Here is a 24,309-nt window from a genome sequence, read left to right as displayed (position 1 = left end):
AGTGCCTTTTATGAGGCACTAAAAAAGGGTGCATAAAATCTCTGAAACATCTTTTGCACTAAATTAGATTAGAGAGGATATGATCAAAACCTGGTAACAATCAAAGAAGTCTGCGTTGGAGCTCAGAATGTCAGATAATGTCCTTTTTGTATTAGGCATTTCTTAAGGATATTCCAGAGACTGTTCCACACCAGTTTCAGGACTAGTTCAAATAAATTGACATGAACCTTTTTGGCTTACCTCTTCATTTGGGTCTCCAAATTTTACCAGCAAATTTATCCAGTCATTCCTTTCCTGTAATACTCAGGGAAAAATATGCTGCCTACAGAAATTGTTAAAATTTGCTTTGTGCAGAAGCTTTTCAACATGGACAGTCTGAGTGCTTTTCATGTACTTTGGTGATGATGCAAGATTACAGTACAGAAAACAGAAGTAAGCAGTGTTTACAGTATTAACCATTCAGCACAAATTTATAGTTTTCAGCCTGAAGCAAATAGACTTTTTTGACACTGAATACACTTGTAGAGTGCAAATTCAGGACATGGTCTGAGTTTGGGCTAAATACTGCTTTAGCCAATCACAAAGAGATTAAGACCAGCACAGCCACAAGCACCAAGAGCAGTTGCTGGCTTTCAGTAAATAAAACAGCCTTGTAACTGACTCCTAGGTTAGCACTGCAGATATAAATAACAAATGAATAATTTCCCAAAGACTGTCTAGGTCACTGTGTCTTTGTTCCACATTTTGGTCTACAGAACAAGAATATTTCACAGATGGTAAATTCATGCTGGTTTGTGACATGCTCAGACAGTGTCATGTGCACAACAGTGCACATGCAAAAGTATCATTTAAGCCTACTGAATTACCTGTCTGCTGTTTATTTTGCTGGTACCAATTGTAATGGGCTTACCATGTCTTAAATATTTACAGAAGTGGTGGATTTTTAAAGATTGCATGGACTGGGGTATGTAGCTATGTATAACAGGGAGGATTGTTTGTTGTTTCTTTGTTTTTGTGTGTTTTGTTTTGTTTTGTTCAGTTTTCCAAGTAGTTCAGTGGATGGGAAGAGCTTCTGAGAAGTTTATTTTGACAGAATGTGCATCTGCAACTGCAGGGTGAATTTATTCACCATTGCACCTGTGCAGCGGTCATTGTGAATGAAATGACAAGGTTTTGTCTCTTCACTTACTGGTGGAAATGACTGACTATATTTTCCACTGAGACAATGTTTTGATAATGGAAAAATTAGGATGCTACATGAGGTATTGAAGAAATTAGGATTTTTTTATTATTATTAATAGAACAGAATCTGTAAAGGTCTCTTTCTCTGGTAGTGTTTTTTTCTTTTGCACCTTCCTACGGGAAGGCTGCGCTGGTGAATATGTTTCAGCTCATACATCTGCTATCCTACCATGTGCAGGTTATTTTGTTTTATTTTATTTTAATTTATCTTATTTTATTTATTTTCCAACCCTTTTCAAGGTTATGCATTTCAGAAAAAATGCTTTTATGCAGCTTGTACCAATATCCATAAAATCTACCCCAGCATCTCCCGGACATCCATGAACCATCCAGTGTTCTGTTCCAAAAAATCCATATTTTTAAATAACAGTATTCTACTTTCCTGCCCTAAATTTGCTCATATAAGTACACTAGATACATGTATTTACATAGCAAAGAGTCTGTTTACAATCAAATATTGGCCAAAAAAGGGAGCAGACACCCAACAGTAGCTCTTGTGTGGAGTGAGTACTCTAAAGAATAATATGGTATTCCATTTTCTTTAAAACATGGAAGTGAACACTTTGGGAGGTACACGCCCATGTGTGTGAAAGGTTAATCTTAAGAAAAATCCCAAACAGATTTCAGGGTAATTCTTTCTCTAATCTTGCTGCTTCTAAAGTAAATACAGCCTGCCCTCTGGGCGGTACAGTGATCAGTCAGAAACGTGTGAATGCAATTATATTTGAAACAAGTAGTTTACAATTTTCTATACCTCTTATCAGTTTTTGTCTGGCTACACTGACTTGCATGCACATGTAGTGCTCTCTCTTACTGTTTCATATGTAAGCTCTTTGTTTTCTTCGAGATCACCTAGAATGTCTTTGTAAAGATGGACCAGGAGAGAAGATCCCTGTTTCCTCTCCTTTGTGCTGAGAGCAGTCGTCTCCCTTTAACTCCTGATTCTGTCTTTCTCCTTTGCTTCTGGCTTCATGCCATCAGTTCTGGTGCCCTTTTCAGCTTCAGTACATCTCCTGAAGTCACCCGTCAAATGACTTCCATTCAGACTCACTGTAAACCAATTTCTAGCATATCTTTATCCTTTTCAAAACTTCTCCCATTTCATAAACTATTGTCATTCCTAGTCCTGTGTGCTTCTGTCCGATGTTATCAGGATTATAAGATTGCCTCAACAGGAACATCTTTTTCTTTGTAAGGTTCAGAATAAATTTACTGATGTCATGGGTGTTCATATATTATCTTTTCTGTGGAGGGTTCGTTCATGTAGGGAATATTTCACACAGGAAAAAAATTGATTACCAGATTGATATTTTGCCCTCGGAAACAACTTCATTATATATAATTAAATAAAATTTTATGATTCTTACTGTTTTTTGTGTGTTTATGTGTTAGATGTTGCTATGTATAGATGCTCCGTAAGGTCAGGTCGGAGTGGCAGACCTGGATATTAAACATACTGAGATTTGTGATGGTCGGTGGTCTTTGTCCCTGATTTACTCCACGTTTTTGAATTATCACATGAGAGAAAACCCAAGTTCGGGAGAGAACTCTTCATTGGTGGTGTTCCAAGCTCTTCATGCAAGAGGAATATCATTGTTGATCCAAGTCTCTGTTTTGGAGCTTTAAGCAAGTGTGAGCCCCAGCTGTGAAGCACTTTGAATGCAAGCCCCAGAGCACTGCACTGTTGTGGGTTCTTCAAGAGGGTGCTGGAGGGAAAAGAAACTGTCTGCTGTGGTGGCAGTAGTGGGGATTAGAGAGAAGACACAGCACACTGCTTTTAATCTTGGAGAACTGAATGTTTCACGTTCAAGTATATTGCATTACTATAGAAACCCATGAAATGACAAGTATGTGAATAACTGGTTCTACCATCCAGTGGAAAGGAATGAAATCGCATAACTATGTGGAAGTGATGGCAAGTGTTATTTTCTGTCTTGTATGAAAATGTAGTGCCTTAAATGTATCCAGAAGTACCTGGATTAGCCAGCTGTGTGTACCTCCAATTACAGCCGCAAGCTGGTCCACCCATATCTTCTCAAATACTGATCACCAGCATGAGCATCACTTTGCTTGCGTTTCATCTGTGTTAACCATTGTAAGCTGTCAGCTAACTAGTAGTGGTGCATCACTTGGGGCAAAGGCTAGGTGGAAATCTCTCTCTCCTGCTATTGCTGCCTGTTCAGCTTCATCTAATCTTTCTCACTGAGTGGTTCACACAAGGTTAAGTTACATGGGGCATCTGAAAACAGTGTTATAATTCGTGTGGCTAATAGTATTTCAGTACATTGAAATACAATGTACTCCACACAACTAGGAAATTATTTTGCCTGGAAAAAAATATCTGCTATGATTTTTTATCATTTACGTCTCCAGCTTGCTCTGAAGTCATAATTTTCCCATCCTGTAGCACTGTACTTGTCTTTAAAACTGATGTATATTGATTATACAAGGTGGAAAAGGTACTGAGGCATAGAAGTAAAAAATCATGATATTCATAGAAGTGTTCTTTTTTTTTTTTTTTTAACCATGCAAGAATATTTCATAAATATCCCGTGGGGGGGCAGTTCAGCTTGAGAGTTTCTTGGGCTTCTGGTTTAGGTTATTTTTTAAAGACATAACATTTATGAGGTCATATTATTTCATTAATTGTTTCTCAAATTCTCTCAAATTGCTCAAATTAACTTCCAGCCTACTGACCAGTTTTAACCATATGACAACAGAGTGTGAATTTCAAGAATATTATGTCCTGAGGCCTCCTTTACGAAGGATGGGGCAAAGATAGTTCTGTGGGGGAAAAAAAAAAAGAAAAAAAAAAAAAAAAGTTTTGCAGAAGAGGTGAAGGAAAATAATAACTTTAGGTTTGGCAATGAAAAATCACAGAGAATATACTGAAAGATTGGGTTGAAGAAGAGGGAGAAATAGAAATCTGTGCCAGCAAACTAACTTTGCTAGTTTGTTTATGAAATATTCTTCTAAACACTTTGACACCAGAAGCAAAAATATTTTTTGTTATATTTCAAAGACTGTGATCACATTGAATAGCAAATACACATGCTATTATTAACTGAATTGTCACAGGTGAAATAGATACCTAAGTATTTTCTTGACTATAAAAATTTACTTTCCTCAGCTTGTTTACAAAACGTAGATGAGACACAGTAGTCATCTTTCCACTTCCAAAGCTTGAAGGGGAAGCAGAGAGACAGTATCATCATATTATTCATACCTGAAAAAGTTTTGCTGAGTAACATCAGACTGAAACTATCAAACAATCATGCAAGAACTCTGGTGTGGTACGATTTAATGTCCATTTCTACAGCCATTTAGCTTATATATAGAATACTGAGGAGGGTTAAGAGAAATAGAGAATCTGTGGCTGAAATCCTAGCTCTTTAAAAGTTTTTCACAATCCTGATTTTATCTTTTTTTTTTTTTAATCATGCTATAGTTTTACCCACTGAAGTGCTAAACATGGTGAAGATGTATTGTTCTGCTGATTTCATAGTTCTTTTCTTAACAAATACTTCTGTAAACTCTGAGTTAAGCAATCTTTAGATCTCCTATCAATATTTTATTTTTGTAATAGAAATCTTTTTGGTACCAGCTTTTGTAACTGTGCATTTTAAATAAAACTGTTATAAACAGTCGTTTAGAGGTTCTGTTTCTGATATAGTTTTTAAAAATGCCATATATATTTGCTCTTGCTCTAAATGTTAAATATCATTGCACATAATGATGCGAACAGATGGTATGCTGCATAAGCTGTTTATCATTTTACACATTTATCACTTTACATTAGTGAAGTGTACATGTTTAATTATTTTTTTTTTAACTTTTGTTTTATTTGGAGGTCTATTTATTTTTTGGCATCTTTAGAGGATATATTCTAATCCTTACAGACTTTTGTCCTTAAATTTTAACTCCAGCAAAAATAGAGTTGATGCAAACTCTAGTTTTGAATTACATAAACTTTTTTTTTTCCTGTGGAAAAGGATTACCTGGTTGAGGTTTTAATACTGGAAGGTCTTTCAGAAGCAAGTGGATAACTCTGTTTGCTAAAATGCATTAGACAAATTAAATGCAGATGCCATTGGTCTGGCTAAATACATGTAGATACCGTATCTTGGCATTAAGTAGCAAATGCTAAGAAGGTGTAAAATACAACAAAACATCAACAGTCCTATTCACATCAATACTTATTTATATCCTCCATCTGCAGAATAAGAGAACTTCATACTTGCCTGCTCAGCAGGTCTGGATGCTCAGCATGTGCTGCACCTATGTCATTTCATATGAAACTTAAAACAAAAAAATCTGAAAAGGCATTTCAGGCTTACAGACATAGTACACGAGTAGTGCTTTGAGACTTTTGACTGCAGCATTGTTTTGAAAATATGGTTTGCCAAGACATTATTTTGTCATAATGCTTCTTGTCTAATCTAAACACTGAAAAAGTCAAGATTTTCATGTATGAAAAAAAAAATATATATATGATTTCTAGTTGGAAAGGGTCTTCTTTCGCTTGTTGTTCTGCTAAATGGCAACAACCTTTAATGAGAGATTTTGCTTTAAACTGTAAATTCTTTTGAGTGTGAGATGCCCAGCCTGTCAGAATAAATAGAGGAGGCTAAAACTGCTTACTTTGAAAATGACTGTTCATTTTGGAAGGCACTGAGTGATCTCAGTGAAATATAACTGAGTCAGTTGAATTTTGGATAAAGATCAAATTCCCAGCATGTATTCTGGCAACATCTCTTCAATGATTCTATTCCTTAATATCATTTATGTTCGAGTAACACATGCAGGATTTCAGTCTTATAATGCTGCTATCATTCAGATTTCAAATAACTCTAAGTGACTCCTTATAGATTGTGTAAACAAATTTTAAATATTACTTTTATGCATGCTTATTTACAGATTTTTACACCTATGCTTTCTTTTACGTCTAAGAAGAAATATTATAGAGCAGAAATCTTGCTGTAGTAGTAAGAGTTACCTGGAGAGTATATGTTTTAAGGTTGAATGTTGAATGTGGTTTAAAGTTTAATTGGCATGCCCGTAATAGATGGTAAGAGTTTCATATGGTTAACTCATCTTTCTCTGGGAAAATTATTTTGGACTGCTATGGCCCTGTTGCCTTTGCTTCCTAGACATCAGATCCTTCCAGAAAGTCACAGAAGGAAAACACTGGAAAATGAGGAAAAAAGTGCATCAAATAAAAGAATGCCTCTTGAATCTGAGAGTTCATTTCAGGAGTGAAAATCTCATTTCTTGGATGATCTAAAGGGAAAAACTTCTAAATATATCATTGGTTAAATTAGAGAGAAAAATGCATATAAAACATTTGTGCATAATGCCATGGTAAATAATGACTATTATTTAAGAAAATATTTTAGTGTGTGAAATGCAGAGTTGTAGCACACTAAATAGTTGCAAATAAAATATGGAAAGGAAAAGGTTTGTTTAAACTCTTTGTGTTTTTTGTGTTTTGGTTTGGTTTTGTTTTTATTTTTGTTGATTTGTTTAACTGGTAATTATAGGCAAATTAGTTTCATATTTCATGAAGAGTTAGCTTTTCTTCTACTGTTATATTGTCTATATAATTTTTATTTTTATTAAAAGATAGTAATTAGAAATTCTGTATCTTCCTGTTCTTTCTACCTTCTGGGTTTAAAAATTGAAACAGATTTTTTTTTCAGCATTTTGATCTAAAAGAACATTTTCTGTCTTTGCAGGTTAACAATGAGAATGTAGTGAAAGTTGGCCACAGGCAGGTGGTGAACATGATTCGACAAGGGGGCAATCACCTAGTTCTAAAGGTTGTCACAGTAACCAGGAATCTTGATCCAGATGACACAGCTAGAAAGAAAGGTACATTTTTCTCTTTTCCTAATGGAGTCCTTCCAGTCTTGCTCCATAGAAAATAGGGTAGGAACAAGAAATTCTGAATTATAAATTTCCCTTTTTAAATTTGAAATAGTCTTCTGCTATTTAATTCAGAGTACTTTATATCTGATGACATACACGTTAATACATGACAAGAAGGATAGTGTTCCATTGTCATGCTTGACATGAAATTTCTATCTTTGTGGATCTTTATGCTACGTTGTTTGAAGATGTTGTAGTCAAACTTCTTGATGTGAGTGTCTTGCAGTAATGATGTAGAAAATCCACAAAGATCAGATTTGTATTTATTAATAAATTCAATACATACTTGAGGTTAATTTGAAGTTACTGAGAACTTACAGTTTGGCAAAACATTTTATAAGGGAACTCTATGAGCATAGGAAAAGCAAGTAATATATTTTGACTGAATTTCTGATAGAAAAACTGTACACTACAATGGTCAAATCATTCTAGGTGAATACAAAGTGGAAGGATAGTTCCAGTCAGGGAGAATCCCCTCCTCCTTCTATAAGTTGAAAACATTCAAGTTCTATTTGTGCCATTTTACAGCTAACAAGAAAGCAGCTGATCCAGGAGAGGTTAGTACAGTATCATGTGCTGCAAAGACTTTGGGAAATAATTGTCTGAGTACAAACAGGGAAAGTTTTTTTTTTTTTTTTCCCAGTTTAAAAGTCTATTTTTTTCCTATATTAACTTTAATGGAGATTATGGGATAACCTATAAAGTAAGATTGGGCTATGCTCATAAGAATTGCAATGTTCTATACCCCCCACCTAAACCCCACCCACCCCCACTTCACCAAAAAAAACAGCAAAATTTAACAACAACAACAACAAAAAGTTAGAGAGAGAGGAATAATAAAAAAAAAAGACCCCTCCAAAAAAATATTTGACACTATTTCCTTCACCTTAGATGCTCCTGAATCTGCTCAGGTAAAAGCTACTCTGGGAAGTTATTAGGCCCTCATAATTATCATTAATCAGAAAAGATTGCTGCTAGTAACTAGTGTTCAATTCAGCAGCATCACATTTTTGAAGACTCCTGTTCCTCCCACCAGTTTCTTGAATTGTCACTCACAGCCACCTGGCTTTTCAACACAAGAGCAGGCTGGGATCTGGCACCAGAGGGCTCCCTCTTTGTCCAGGAGTAAGACTTTCCTTCTAAGCTGTGAATGTCCTTGACATCTTCTTCTTAAAAACAAAGCAAAACAAACAAACAAAACTACTTATAGCACCTTGGGGGAAAAAAAAAAAAAAAAAGTTATAATAAAATAAATCATGTCCAAACACGGTTTACATGAATTTTAGCTTAATAGAATTACCATTAGCACATTCTAAACAAACATTTCACTTCTGCCTTTTGATGTGTCATACTGGCCTTACATAAAACTACTGTTGTATACAACAGAAAGCAAAGAATAAGTTTTTTTCTATAAAAACACACCCCAGTTCTTTGCCATCTTTCCAGAGTTTTCTATTGGTCACATGTCATTTGCCAAAATGCCAAAAACATTCACCTTTCCATCTTGCCCCTTTTTGATGCAAGTTAGTAGCCTTTCTTCTCACCTGAAAAGTGCCATTTTAAGTTGGGAATTGTATGGAGGGATTTGCTTGCCATCAGTCTCCTTCATGGTGGTGGCAGCGTTAGCCTCAATTAAGAATCCAGTATTTTATGCAGTTTGCTTCAAAAATTCGCTGTCACTTCTCTTGTTGGGCAAGAGCAGAGCCGAGATTGGAGTTTATATTTGCAATACTTGAGCAGTAGATACCACATACGTGACATTAAACCTGAGCTATATTTTTTAGTTTTATTGGCACACTCTTGTTCGAGCCTCTCTGAAAAGATGAAAGAGTTTAACAGGGGAAAGATGAAACTGACGTAGTGGATATAGCTGATACAGAAAGGCAGCTATACTTCCCTCCATTACTCTTTCTTTCTGCTTTGCCACCTTTTGTCAGAATGGTGTAGCATCATGTATGTTATTGACCAAAACACATCAGAATCCTTAATTTTTCCTGGTGTCCCAGCACCATTTCTACTTGCTGGAAACCTCCTGCTTTTCTGCCAACATTACCATAATCTTTTCTGATGTTAGTCTCCTTTCTGACCTCTGGAGTGGATTATTGTAATATATTCTCTGGTTTGGATACATTTGAAGATATCATAAAACATCTGTTATCAGGATACTAAAATAGATGCTTGTTCTGTGCTAACTGATTGACTTGATATTTTAAGATCTACTTTGTCTTACTTATTCTGAGAATCACCTGTTTTCTCTAGTCTCACTGTGACTATAGAGATAAATTTGAATCTTCTTTCTTGTATTTCTCAGATTTAACAGTTTCTTCAAAGATGAAATTAATCTGGCAGAGGTTGGCTGGTCTCCAGGAGATTTTTAGCTATGTACATTTCTTAGAAGGAGGGGCACAACTGCTGTGAGGCACTTTCTCTAACAAGCCTTTTTCCTGCTGAAAAATAGAAGGGCAGAGTTATTTAGCTTTAACTGTTTCTATGTATCCTGTTATATAAAAGCTTGCTGATGTGTCAAACAACCTACGCTAAAAGTAGAAACAGTACAGAAATTCAGTACCTGAAAAGCGTCTCAGGGTTTTTCCTCTGCATGTACGTATTTAATATTACCTTATTTAATGTGGCATATTCTTTTAAATAAATCTGAAATTATGTATGTGAATATAGTGGTTAAGAGATGTATATTTACTTATACTGTATATCCTTCTCTTTAATGCAAAGCCCCACCACCGCCTAAGCGAGCTCCAACCACTGCACTGACCTTGCGGTCTAAGTCAATGACCTCAGAGCTTGAAGAGCTTGGTAAGAAAGTGTTTTTTGACAAGCATGCTGGGATAATAGAAATTTAAATATATATATATGTTGTGTTCAATTGATTTAAAAGAACTGCACTGTGTACAGTATATAGAGCAGAAAGGGTTTTAAGAATGCTGCATCTTTGGAGATTTAAATATGCATGATTTGCATGAATAATTTTTTAAAAACTTGTGCCTTTACTGCTATGCAAGAGAATGTTGATACATTTTTATGCATCATCAAAGTTTGGCACATTTACTAAAAAGTAATGCCGTATCATATTTTGTTAGCTTTGCTTTCTAAATTTTCAGTTCATCTAATATTGTTTTATTTTAAATTTCTGTGGCCTCTCATTAGTGGATAAAGGTAAGCTGCCAGAAGCTGTTGTTAAAAAAGCTGACAGTGTTAAAGCAGCTTCAACTTCAACCTGTTTTCATTAGCCTCTGATCTGAAAAACTGTATATAATGATGTCACTTTGACTTTTGTGCATGATATGAGATTAATTCTCCTCACTATTGGTAATAAAAGTATTGAGCATTCAGTCTTTTATTTGCTTTGCTAATTCTAAGAAATGTGATTGTAGATTCCTTTACTGAACATCCACATTCTAAATATGCATAATTCTTTGGGATTTTTTTTTTTATTTTATGAAAGTGAGGAAAGTAACAGTTTTTTTTTTTCTTTTTTCTTTTTTTTTTTCCTCCCTGATTTTTATCTGTTAGGTAATTAAAAAGTAGAATTTCTGCACCTAGACAAAAAAATATGTTATGAATGGACTGTATATACAAAGAGAAAAGTCCAAGGTATATAAATATATGGTTATTTCACCAGAATAGTGTGTTTAGCAAATGATGTTTGGTGTAAAAACTAACCACGTCCCTCATTGAAGAATAATACAATAGTGCTAATTTTTCCACTGCTGTGGAAATAATTGATTTAAATACTTATGTTTTGTAATCATTTTTATTTTTGGCATAGACTCATATGAAGGCCAACCTGAGGGAATCAAAGCATTGTGGATAAATGGCTACAATTTTTCTATATAAGTCAATTTTTTCTGGGGCAGATGGACCCCATCTATCCTTTAGCGAGTCAGAAGACACATAGTTTCAGTGGGAGCTCTGACCGACAAAGCAGTGCAGGAATGGTTTCTGTCTTCTCTGCGGCATAACAACCAAATGAAGACAAAATTAAACATCCTGATTACTTATCCCTAACTGAGCTCAGAAAATTCAGTTAGCCCATCACAAGAACTCTAGGAGCCTGACCAAAGTTTTCAGCACATTGTGAATGCTCCATAATTTTTCTTACAGAATTAAAATGTGAAATATTATTTCTGCACACTTTTTTTATTTTGGGATGTTTTGATTTGTTTTCCTTGCATGGAGTGCTAGCAAGCTGTAAAACATTGCTGGTTTGTCAACAAACTTTCCCAAGGAGGCAGGAATACTTAGGTTCCATTTTTCCCCTTCATTATTCCCTTCTGCAAATCACTTTCAAAATGAGGATATTCTGAGAATATATCTTGTATTTCTCTTACTTTTCAGTCTTACATAGTATGTACTGTTCTTAAAGCAGAGAGAAGCAGCACTCTTTTGTAGGGGAAAGTCACTTATTAACAGTAAAGTCACCTCTGCAGTGAAGAGCATTGCAATTTATCTTACTCATCCCCTAATTCAGCAAATAGTACTTGTTCTGCTGTTTGGTCTCATTGGCTAGCAGAAACCACTGCAACTTTTGTGGCTAGCAGCCATAGGACACACTTGAATCTTGAAGCAAGTTTCCCACCCATATCTTTATCCAGATGGGGCAAATATTACGGTGGCAAGACTTTACTATTCTGAAGAATAGTCCTAAAACATGCTCCAGAAGTGTACGTCCCCTAACAAATTGTAGTAATACTGGAGCATGGCAGATATTTATCATCTTCCTAATGGCTATAAATACCAGTTCCACATGATACTGTGAACATTTGCCATCTTAGCAAACTATGACTACTGTTATAAATAACATCTGTGATCTACCTATTTTAATATTTGTCCTGTAAAAGGACTACCAGTAGAAGGAACAAGAATTCTTAAATTGCACAACAACTGAACAAGTTTCCAAAGAGATAATGTTCTCACTATCATCAGTTAAAAGTTGTCTTCTGACGTAAAACGCAATTGTATGTGTGTATATATATATAATTTATATATCTTTATATGTATATGTGTATATATTGGACATCTGTATAAACTATGAGAACACCCACATTTTTATGTCCATTAAACTATTTAAAGAATAAACATTTGTTTTATAAAATATATGTACAAAATAAATAGGAAGTATGTATAGAACACTGTGGATGTTCTCATCAATATATGTGTAATCTTTTTTCTGAACTTAAGAAGCTCATGGTCTCAATAATGTCTCGTGGCAATGAATTCCACAGGCTAATTATGTGCTGTGTACAGATGTATTTCCTTTTTATTGGTTTTAAATGTGATGCCTTTAATTTTATTGAATGTCCCTTGTTATGTAGTATAAGAAAATGTTAAATAGAAATTCCCAATTTGTTTTCCCGTAGAGTATATATTTTTGTCAGTTTTCCTAGCTAAGCTAAACAACATGATTTTGTATTTATTTTTTTTTTAATTTATACACCTTGCAGTCTTTGCAGTCACTTTCTTTGCCTGGCTCTGAACTCTACTTACGGCTTTATTAACTGATTTTTAGCTGCCCTATTCTCCATAATACTGAGCAGACCATCTCAGTTGTTCTCTTTCAAATGAATTATTCCAAAATATGGCAGATAACATCTGCTAGCAATTCCTTTCCACTTCAATCTGCAAAGATATTAAAATGCTCTATTATAATAATTTCATTAAGTTGTCCCAGTTACTACTTTTTAAAAAGAATGTAGAGAAACATCGTACATGTATCCCTACTATATGCAGGGGAGCAATTTCTTACAGTTCATGTATAAACCCTGATAAACTGGGCTTTTGCCAAGCTGTTTATCTACAGTGGTTTGATAGGTTCATGCATAGTACAGGTTAGCAGGGAGAGACTGACTTCTTAGATGGAAGAAAAATGTTTGTGCTCAAAATAACCGACGAGGATTTAGCATATAAAATTACCTTCAGAATTGATTCACAGTTCATTCCCTTTCTATTTCCAAGCTTCAGTACGGAAGAAGAAGGGTAAGGGGAAGCATTTTGTCTCTTGTTTAACCTGTTTCTCACCTTTCCATAGTGAAGGATAATAACATAATGTAAATGTTGGCATATGGTCCAGTTTATTTTATGGTGTCAAATGTACATTAGTTATTGTATATGTTTTTTAGTTATTTAGTTAATAAATTGCAAACACACTAAGAACTCAAGCAGAAGACTACATCTGAAAATACTCCCCACATTTCTTCCTTTTGTCTCATCTTGCCTTTCTTTCCTTCTTTGTATCCAACTCTTTTCCAAACCCTTCCATATCATCTCACAGTTACTGTGCTAACTGGCAGCCACAGAGAATATGTGGCCAGTAACACATCCTCAGTGTAGTCCTACGTTAGTGGTTTCACTTGTCCTTTTAATGGCCAAAAGTTACTCACGTACCCACACTGTCTCTGTCTCAGGAAATAGGGATCTTGCACACAACATTTGATTTTTTGACCTGGAGAAATGCTGCTCTGCACAATTTTAAGTTTTTGATATGACATCTTCCACACTGTCCCGTATGCATGGAGTGCCCTCCCTGAACTGATTCATAAGGCCACTACCTTCTCCCTGAAATCTCTCCTTAAAACCCACTTCCCCTATGATCCTTATTAAGCTATCATCTAAGTAATGGCTAGGGAGAGGGACAGGTACAGGTAGCAATGCTATTTTAATAGTTTTTATAAGCATAACTGTATATATATATGTATACAAAGTTTGTTTGTGTTTAGCTGTATTTTTCCATACTCCTGTATGTCATTTTACTTTTTTAGATTGTAAGCTCTCCTGAGCAGGGACTGTGTCATTTACACGTTTTCATGGCGTCTAGCCCAAGGAAGAGCCTCAAACTTCTCTCGGCCCCTGGGTGATAGCTGGTAAAACAGTCTGTGTCCTGCTCTTTGACAAAGTTCAGTGTCCCTGAAAGAAAAGCTAGGCTGTAGGCAGTGTCTTCTCTCAGTAGTGGAGCTTTTGCATTTTATCATTAAACAGGAAAAAATCAGGTTATTTTCCTCTTTTTTTTTTTTTTTTTTCCTGTTCTTTCCTGACCTCCTTTTCGGTCGTTAACACGGGTTCCAGCTAGTAGTATTTTCCATTCTCAATTCAAAGAATATAATAAATAAACCCCATTGCTACTGGTATTTTTCTAAAACATATGTTTTGGCAGCATATCAAAAAATTTTACATTGTTATTGTAGAGCTTTCTGTCAAGCAAAAATACAGTTTTCTGGGTTATAGGTGAGGGAGGCATTAAGATGGAACTGATGGCTTTTGTGGTTCTGTTTGACCACTTTTGGTTGTCTTTGGATGGTGGTTCTGGTTCATTGGGAGGTTGGAAGAAGGGAAGTGCATAGATGGTGTTTTTATATTCAGGGTAGAAGATATTTGTGTCTAAAGTGATAGTTAATAAAATCGTTAGGTCACAACAAGTTCATAGTATGTCACAGGTGGTATTACCATGTTACTGCAGTTTCATAGCACAAATTACTAAAAGGTAAACTGTACTTAGTCTGTGCCACTGACTTTCTACTTTCAGCAACTGCCTAACTTGGAAAAATAACATCCAACTTCAAACTGTGTGTTTGAAGGAGATGTGATTCTAACAGTAAAACTATTTTCTGGATTTTATGGGATGTCAAGGACATCCCATAAATCATGTATTTCCTTTCTTACTTGTAGGTTTTCAACAACGGATAAACTAACAGTTGTAGCAGCAAGTTTTTTGGAGGCAGTACTTAAAATATGTTTCTAGGTAATATGTAGTTAGCCTATTAAAACCAAAATATTCATGCAGCAAATTAAAATGAAGATTTGAAAATACTCTAAAAATAAAATATTAAAAGAAAAAATATTAAACTCCTGATGCATTTGTTCCAATTATAATTTTCATCGTCACTAAAAAAAAAATAGATATTAGAGTTTCAAAATGAATATTTTAAAATAATAAATTTAACAATTCATAAAAATTTTACATGTCTCATGAAAAGCTTGCTTTTGAAGGGTTTTACTTTCAGTTTTTATTTTTATGTGCTTTTTGATAACTTCTTGTGAATGGAGAATTTTAAAGTGATATGATACTTAATGAATACATTCATAAACTAAGATCTGTAAATATCTAGATGCATGATTCAAAAGTTTCATGCTGATGATAAGCTTTTTACTGCCAGAAGTGAGTTTGATTTAGTAAGTAATTTGTGCTTGTCAATGGAAGGTAAAGTAGACGGTTTAAATTAAAAGCTAATATAAATATCCTTGGGAGATATCTCGAGAATTTAAGAGAAAGTAGAAAAATAAGAATAGAGTAGGCTAAATTTTCATAGTGAAATAGAATGATAAAATAATTCTTCCATATCAAAAAATACTGCTTTGACAGTGTCACAAGAGTGTCAGTTGTGAGCTCTGGGGGTTTGGTGGGATTTTTTTATATATATTTGATATGTAATCTAAGTAAAATAATCCCTCTGTATGTGTTGATGCTGATCTTTGGGTTTTGTTGTGGCCTAAAGTACCCTATACAGACGTAGGATTTTCTCCTTTAAACAGTTTAGATGCTAGTGCTGTCTCTCTGATACAGAATAACTGTGATATCATCAACATAGGGTATTATTACCTGGCACCAGGTCTTAGCGACATTTAAATGGAAAAAATATCAGTTGTTGGCATTCAAAAGAAATATTATTAGCTCTGTCTGCAATAAGCGTTCACACTTCATCTCATACCTGTTGTCCATTGTTTCAAAGGTGGCACATTCTAATGGCATCTGAAACAATGAAATTGCAGAGCAAATATATATAAATGAATGCCAAACAGTGGATTAGCTTATTGTGTTATGTTGTGTTTGAAGAAACCACTCACAAAAGACGTCTGGGTTCAAAGTCATTTTTTTTATTTCAATATGATGGAGTTGATGATGGAGATTTGTCTGCAGGAAACAATGGAAATGCCATCAAAGCAACTCTTACAGCACTGACAGCATCAACTTCTTTGATAGTTTCCAGTATCTACAGTGCTTCTATGTAGGAAGAAGGTTTTCTGATCTTCACCAGACACTGTATTTTAGAAGATGAGATCAAAAGGCATCAGGCTTAATGAAGAATTCTTGAAGATTGTCCTCGTAAGTAATTGATTTGCATTACCTATTTGAAATTCTAATAAGATAGCAATGATAAGATAAAGGTTGTCATACAATTGTCATTTTCAAAAGCATGAGGCAGTGACTCTGAGTGGAATTTGTGATGTACATATGTGACAAAATATGGCTCCATCTTCATGCTGATGGAGCAAGGCTACAGGTTTTATGACTTGTAGTTTATCTCATGTGGAGTCCTCAACAATGTAAGAAGGTATAAGATTTTGAACATACCTACAACATACCTGCTTTTAAAACTCTTCATAAGAGAAAAGTATTGAAATTCAGCATGTTTCAAGGAGAAAATTGCTAAGCCTAGATTTTCCACAGGGAAAAAAAAAAATAAATATAATGTGCTGATTTTTAGCAACTTTTGGCATAGAAACTTAACAGGTAACTATCAGGACTGAATACTTCTTCAAAACAAGGTTTATACTGCTTAATGTGGGAACTTTAACTGACATTTTGAAAACACTGGGAATCCCTGAGCAGAGAGGTCAATTGAGTCACTGTGTGGGTGTTCTCCTCGTTTACACTAGTATTGTTTTGATTTTGTTAGATTATTCTCTAGTGTTTGTAGTGCCCCTTCATAATACTTGTTTTCTTTGCTACAGGACAGTAATTGAAAAGGTTTTCAAAACCTTTCTGCATCAACCAACAAGACAATGGTATAAAAGAAGTTGGAAAAAGAATTGTAAGTGTTAAAGAAAATGTGGGTTTTGTAGCATTTGGAGCCAGATGAATGAAACATGTTGGCATATGTGAGTGTCACTTGTTATATTCAGATATTATTAACTGAATATCTAACAACATACTCATAATCATGGGTGCTTGAGGAACAGTTAAAAATGCATGTATTTCCCAATATCGTACAGTTAGGGCAATGGAAAACTTTTCAACACTTTTAATGTATTCTCTCTCTTTTTCAGGAGCCAGGGAGATGAAGGACTTATCTCCCTCATCTCAAAACTCCCTTTGCTGCTATTTCTCTCTCTCTCTTTTTTTTTTTTTTCTTCAAATGTTCATATGTCCTTGTTAACTAATTCCTAATATAATTGAAAATAAATGTTTTTAGATACTTCATCATAGTTTGCTTGTTTTTTCCCCTTGGTGTGGAAGTGAAGTGTGGAAGTAAGTGTAAAAACAGAGAAGGCTGCAAGTGACTTAGGTCCTCCACCTTTCTTTTTGGTTTCTTTCAGTTGCTTGTCTTTGTTTTGTAACAAGGCCAAATTTTCAAATGCTGTCTCTTAAACAGAACATCAAATTGCCACTTAAATTCCACCTGGCTTGCAGGGTAGGAGTGGGTATTGACTATATTCTCTGCTTTGTTTTTGTTCTTAAACAGAAACCAGTGTTAGACAATGACCATTCCTCTTTCAAGGTAGGCTGAATTGTAAGGCTGCAGGATTGCAGGTGCATTTTAAATCCCTATATACTAACTTCATTAATTGAACATACTGTTAAAGAGCTGGTACTTGAAAATTGTATCTATAGAAATAATTTGGACAAATATCAATTTTCTGCCTTCCTTAAAATTACTTTTGGTTGTGTGATTATAATATGTTAATGTGACTTGTATGTACTAATGTGGAGATATTTTCAAGCCTAGAAACCCAAATAAGACTTTCTTTAGAGAAAGTTTTGGTAGTTCCTTAATGTGAATACATACAAATCATTTTGTATAAAACATTTAATGGTATTTGTGGATATTCAATGTTAAATGATTAATTTTACTCATTAAGCAATTTTTATGTTTTACTGATTTATTTTACATAATTTTCCAATTTTTGAATTTTTGTGTACGTTGTAGAGTTTACAGTATCCCAGACAATATACACGTATTTTTACTCAGTTTTCATGAAAGGAAGGTGTTTTGAATGGTTTGTGGTTTTGACTGTATTGCAAAGCACTTTTGTTATTTCCTCATGGTAACAGTTAAAGTAATATTCTCTGCCTATTGTCTGCAATATGGTAAATATTTTGGCACTGTGACTTAAGCATAGTCCTGCAAATTGCTCATTTGCAGTGGGACTGGAACAAGTTAATTTCCAGATTAAAATGTGTTCATGGTAGCAGATTTATGAGTATTAGCCTAATTTTCTAAATGAAAACTCAAATAATTCAATTTTTGTGTGTTTTTAACTATAACATTTGTATGACATGGACTCAATTTGCTGTTTCTTTCCTGTAAATATGATCATAAACAAACTTGAGTTTAAATCTAAACCTTTAATATTCTTCCACTGAAACAATTATTTAGCTATGGTTAGCCTTTAAATTCTGAACAGTGTATTGAAGACCTAGCTATACCTTATCTAGTTTTGGTCTTTGATGATTTTTCACATTTGAATATGCTAAAAAACGCATTAGTTTTCAGTTGGCATAGCTAATACAACGGAGATTCCTTTTTAACCATCTGCAAATAAGTCATCTGTTTTTCCCGAGGCACTAGAGATTTATTCATCGAATACAATTGCTTCTATGACAAGCATCATTATCATATGAACTTCTATAGCCTGATCAAGCTTGCTTTTGAAATCAGTAGGTTCTTATCATTCTGCCACTTCTCTCCCCCCGCCCAACATACACCACCCTTTAGTATTGGAAATCTCCAGAATTTTATTTATCTGCTTCTTTGAAAGCATTGGCTGGATTCCCATATGTACTGTTTGCCCAAATTATTCTTTATACAGTTGCCCACAACACACAGACGTTCAGCCTGAAGTATTTATCCAGTTCCTTCCCAACCATTCTTTCACGAAATAAGCAGGGCAAGGTCTTTTGCTTCTGTAGGGGAAGTGACAAAACAAAATCTAAAAGGAATGCAATGGGAATAAGAGTACCTAATTGTTTTAGATTGTTTTGTTGTTGTTGTTTTGTACATAGAAATGTATGATTATATGCATATTAACTTCCAGTCTTTATGCTAAAAATGAGCTATCTATAGTTTAATATAAGGAAATTTTAAAAATCAACACATAAGATAAAAGCAACACCACAACCATATTTTTATGTAGTTTAAATGCATCTTTATGCATTTTTAATATGCACACATAAGACTACCCCTTCAGTTTTAGTACTGCTTATGTAAATTAAATTATATTTACAGATTATTGACAAAGAAACACAAATTGTATTGATTAATGAAAGAATTAAACTATACATGCAACCTCATATTTAGGGAAGATGATGGAACAAAATATGTGCATATGCAGTACCTGTAATTAAGGGCTAAATTTCTAGACCGGTTGACACCAAGGAAGAATGAATGTCCTGTGTTTCCATCACTTTTCAAAAGGAAAAATACATGTGCCAAATATTTGACTGTGGTTGACTGCAGATGCTAGAAAAGGTGGGTGATACTACAGCATATAGGTGCAATTGGCATTGTATGAAGTTTTGCATAACTGATTGCGCCTGGTACAGTTTCTGTCTGTATCTATCTTAGGTATTTACAAGGCATCTGTCACCTTGGTACCTAAGCAGTTTGAAAAATGCACCCACCCCAGGAGGCATGATGCAGATACAGGCAGAGGCCCAGGTCCAGAGCAGCAGAGGCAGGTCCCAGGAAGCTCCCCAACTGTGGTACCGCTGTTGTTGAGCTCCTGGCCCACTTGTTGTGGCCAAGGAACATCTCCACCTACCTGTCAGCAGGAAGACGGTACCCCACCCCTCACGTCCAGCTCTTCTGGTGGGGAATCTGAAAAGGAAATATAATGGAAAAGGCAACGGTCCAGTAGCAGAGGTGAAACAGAAATGGTGGGATTTCAAAAGGAGGGATTCTTAAAGAACAGCACATCTCAGGGGAGGGATCAACTGCCAGTCCAAGTGGCAGGTAAGGCACAACACAGGCATAAGTCTCAAATGTTCTTCACTGAACAAAAGTTAAAGAAATACCTCTGATGTCTCTAAAGTTTGTCTATATCCAAAACCCTGCTCTGTTCTTGGCCTCTGTCTTGGTCTTCTATCCCTACAGCTGAATCAACTGTTCAGTTCTCTGTGTATCTCAACCAGATGATTGTTACAATCCTAACTATGTCTAATAACAAACTTGAAGGACTGTTAATAGGAAAGCATGGTCACGAATGTTATGGCACAAGGCAACAGCATGGTAGAGCGATGCTCCAAAATGAAAGACGTATTCATGAACACAGAATCTTCATAATCCTGGTTTCTGGTCACAATGTTCAGAACAGGATTGGGCAAACCACAGGTCACCCCTGCAGGCACAAAAGACCAAGTGGTTCTCCTGTGGCTACCAGGAGTAGTTGCACCACTGATATGCCACATCAGACCAAGTCCTATATCAGCCCAGTGCAAACGCCCATACAAGCAGCCAGCTACAGCCTTCACTGCAGAAACAGAGAACTTGTCTGACAACAGGAAAGAAAGAAAAATAGTTAGGACTTTGCTGATTCACTAGTCACGATTACATGAACCACTTTAATAACAGATCTCACTTTTTGCTTTAACATAACAGGATCAGTGAGGTAAAACATTCTACAGAAACCTGAGAGTCCCAGGTGACTTTTGGAAATATCTGCATAGTATTCACAGTGATCAAGCACTGAAGCTAAAGTGCAGTGGGTCACTGACTGCCAGATATTCATATTTCTTTCAGCCCATATGCATGCTCCTTTCTGATTCCCTTACTCGGTCATTTAAGGACCAAATCGGGAGTCATGCCCTTTCAGAGCAAGGGACATAAGTTTAGGAACATGAAGCAGGTCACAACTCTGAAGATTGTCAGTTTGTTGGCTGGTATCACTAGCTATAAATATAAAGACATATATAAAAAGACACAACCAATGTGTTTTGCCTGTAAGTTGTATATATCACTGTGAGCAAGATGCTGCATGTAGGAATGATGCATAAGGTCAAAACAACTAGAAAAATCAGAGAATCTGACCTCATCCCTTTGCTTCACACCTAAAGAAGCTAGCTGTGCTTCTTTGTACCCACTGTATTTTAAGCTTAGTTTCAAATGAGAGAGATTTTTTTTAAAAGCCAATTAACAACCATGTAAGGTCAACCATGTTGATGTAGAGATTGGTCCGTAGCCAATTTTGGCTTGGCAGTCTTAACACTCTCTCGTTATTTATTTATTCATTTATTTAAGAAGTCACCTTTTTCTAAGGAAATGAGGTAAAGGCAGTTTGTTTAGGTAACTGTTTCAGCCAGCCTTAATCTTGCTGTTCAAAGCAGCAAGCCTCTTCAGTGGATCAGGGCAGTTTCCAGCCAAACCAAGTTTACTGGTGCATTACTGTATGTAGCTGGCACGCCTTTTCCACAGCACCAACCCAGCAGCTGGTGCCATCATCTTAAGATCCAGTCTGAATCTAGGGCAACCTTTGGTCATCAAGGAATGGATTTATTGGGTAGAGACTGACACATTCATCACTGTGGTGTCAGCCATTCACCTTGAGGCAGATTTCCCGTGATTGTTCAGCAGTGAACAAAAGTTTGTGTGAGACCACGTCACACACCCTTGGTTTCCCCCATGCCCCACATCAATGCTTGATAAAGCTTCCAGAAACTGAAGTGACTAGAATTGTTGAACACTTTGTTATGAATAATAACCGTTAATGAATATTCCTCCTTTTCATTGCTAGTCAAGTTAACAAACCTATCCTAAAACCTGTGAATGTATTCATTATTCATAAGTATTCGCCAATAGTTTCCACAATTAACTTTCTGCCCATGGGTTTTCACAGACTGTTTGCTTGGATTCTTTGTCATTTGTGTTATTGGTCACCTATGCCAGATGCTTTTCTTTTAGCTCTAAAAGGCTGAAAGTATTGGTTAGGAGGATGGCAAATGGTACATTCTCATAGAGAATTAGGGACTTTGCAAAAATGTTATCATGCTTTTTCAGAGAAACTTTTCTTCACAAGCCTCTGGCAAATGTGTAAATTTGCACAAATAACAAAGTTGTTATGATCCCCCTGAATCTTAACAATCTAAACTCAGTGGAATTATTTACAGAAATACTCATAAATTAATGTGGGCTTTGGAGTTCTTTATTTTGTTTTGTTTCAGTTTTTGACTTTTAATTTAGTTTGGTTCTATTACTTAACAATTGCTAGGTGGGTTCTGTTTAGAGCATGTCAGGAAAATGGAGTTTTCAGATATGGAGAATTTTCTGATGAGATGTCAAAAGAAATTCAAACATATTTGTTTGACCAGTGGCTCTACCAGAATGAGTATATATAATCCCTTATCTTTCTCCGATTTCATAGATTTTAACTGAAATGCGTGTTTGCTATGTGTGGTAAAAATAGGTCCCCTGTTTTGTTTTTCTTTTTTTATTTTTTTCATGTGTACTCAAATAAGAAAATGTTGAGAAATAATTTCATGGTCCTACACTATAGTTGTTAAGAGAGATTTGTTAATGAGGGATTGCAGCTATGGCTGTATTAGTAAGGCAATGGGGGAAAAGCATTGCAAAGGAAGAAACAGGTATTGCAGTTAGGTTGATATAGTCCCTTTCAAATCTCCATGGAGTAGGAGAGCCAATGATTGCATGACAGTTTGTCCCTAAAAATCCATTTTCATAAGGAGCTCATGCCTTTTTACAAATACAATTTCATCCTCACTTTCCATAAAACATGCAACTGGACAGTCCAACTAGACAGAGACATAATGTGAATACTTTGAATGTGAATACTTTGAAGTAGTGAATAAGTTAAATGCATAAATAATATCCATGACTTTAGCATTTAAAAAATTATATTAAGCTGCACAGAATCCCTTTCAGAGCAATATAATATTGGAGACACTTGGGTGTAGAAATAATGAGTGCCACATTAGAATTAGGATAGACAGGGATGGTTATATATAAGGAAGGATCCTTGGGTCTATCAGAACGAGCTTTCATTTAAAACTAAGTAAAATCAAAAAAAAAAAAAAAAAAATCAGAAACAGAAGCAGAAGTAGCATTTTAGCCTGACCTCAGCAATACCTTCCAGATGTAAGCTCACAGCTTCAAGCTGAGGTCCAAAGAGCAGCATATAAACTATTCCAAAGTGCAGAAATTAACCCTTAGAAAATAACATTTTTCAAGACTGGGATGTCAGAGATTAGTAGACCAGACACTGACTCGGCATTCAGACCACTGCAGCATGAGCAGCACAGCCAGCCAGCCATCTAGCAACAGCCAGCCTCTGCTGTTCAGGTTCTTACCAACAACAGTGCTTCTCTCACATATCCCTTGCCTGAGCGTGAGGAATACAGGCTCTTTGGGCTACCACATTGCAACATTTTAGCCAGACCACCCCAGATTAATTTCTGATGACCAAATTGTCCCTCCAAAACATTTTTTTTTTTATTTAAGCATGGAAAGGGTGAGAGTTTTGGCCACTGGCTCACGTAATCAAGAATGGCACTGGGCAGGTCATGCTCTACTCTGAGCTGATGATCGCTGTGGGTGCAAAAACCTTAGGCATCTCTAGTCTTTTGGAGTGCATTTTATGTACGGGAGGATTTAGACTAAGCACATACATTATATCCTCCTTGTTAACATCCGTAACAATGCCTCTTTGCACACCAAGCTGCCACAGGGAAGCACTTGCATCCTGATTTCCATCATATGCCCTCAGGCAAGGGAAAAGGTAGCCAGGGGCGGGCAAAACTTATTTTCAGAAGACAATGAGATCCTGGCGAGCAATGCCCTCAGATAATTTACCTACTCTTTGGAGAAAGAGCGAGAAAATCTGGCAAATGTTGGGGAGGGCATTGCTCACAGGATAAATGCTGTGGACAGCCGCCGTCACTCTGCAGCAGTGATTTGGGAGAGAGCGCACTAGGGGTGGGGGTGACGTGAGACGTCGGACAAAAGCGAAGATAGCCAGCAGTGCTTCAGAACAACAAAGGGCTGCCCTCAGCCAGTGAGGAGCACATCTGGCACCACAGGAAGCTCAATTGGACACTTGGCCCTGAGCTCATCCCAGGGATTTCTGACTGACACCACTACAGTGCATAGGTGAGCTTTTTGATAGGTTCACTGACATTTC

At 35.8% G+C, this 24,309-nt stretch overlaps 1 protein-coding gene across 8 annotated transcripts in view; it reads left to right on the top strand.

Moving 5' to 3' along the window:
* The window catches only part of SHANK2 (SH3 and multiple ankyrin repeat domains 2), a 352,365-nt gene that overhangs the window by 299,190 nt on the left and 28,866 nt on the right, over window positions 1–24,309 (top strand). For 5 of the 8 annotated variants that reach the window (XM_068684601.1, XM_068684603.1, XM_068684606.1 and 2 more), the window contains 3 exons: window positions 6,978–7,113; window positions 9,901–9,981; window positions 13,141–13,161. In XM_068684601.1, the coding sequence (XP_068540702.1) occupies window positions 6,978–7,113; window positions 9,901–9,981; window positions 13,141–13,161 (238 nt within the window). Of the gene's footprint in view, window positions 1–6,977; window positions 7,114–9,900; window positions 9,982–10,332; window positions 10,342–13,140; window positions 13,162–24,309 lie in introns of all 8 variants that reach the window. The other 3 variants (XM_068684602.1, XM_068684604.1, XM_068684610.1) reach the window with 2 other exon arrangements.

Source organism: Anas acuta, chromosome 5 (assembly GCF_963932015.1).
Source record: "Anas acuta chromosome 5, bAnaAcu1.1, whole genome shotgun sequence".
Taxonomy (NCBI): domain Eukaryota; kingdom Metazoa; phylum Chordata; class Aves; order Anseriformes; family Anatidae; genus Anas; species Anas acuta.
This window is presented reverse-complemented; position numbering and strand designations above follow the sequence as displayed.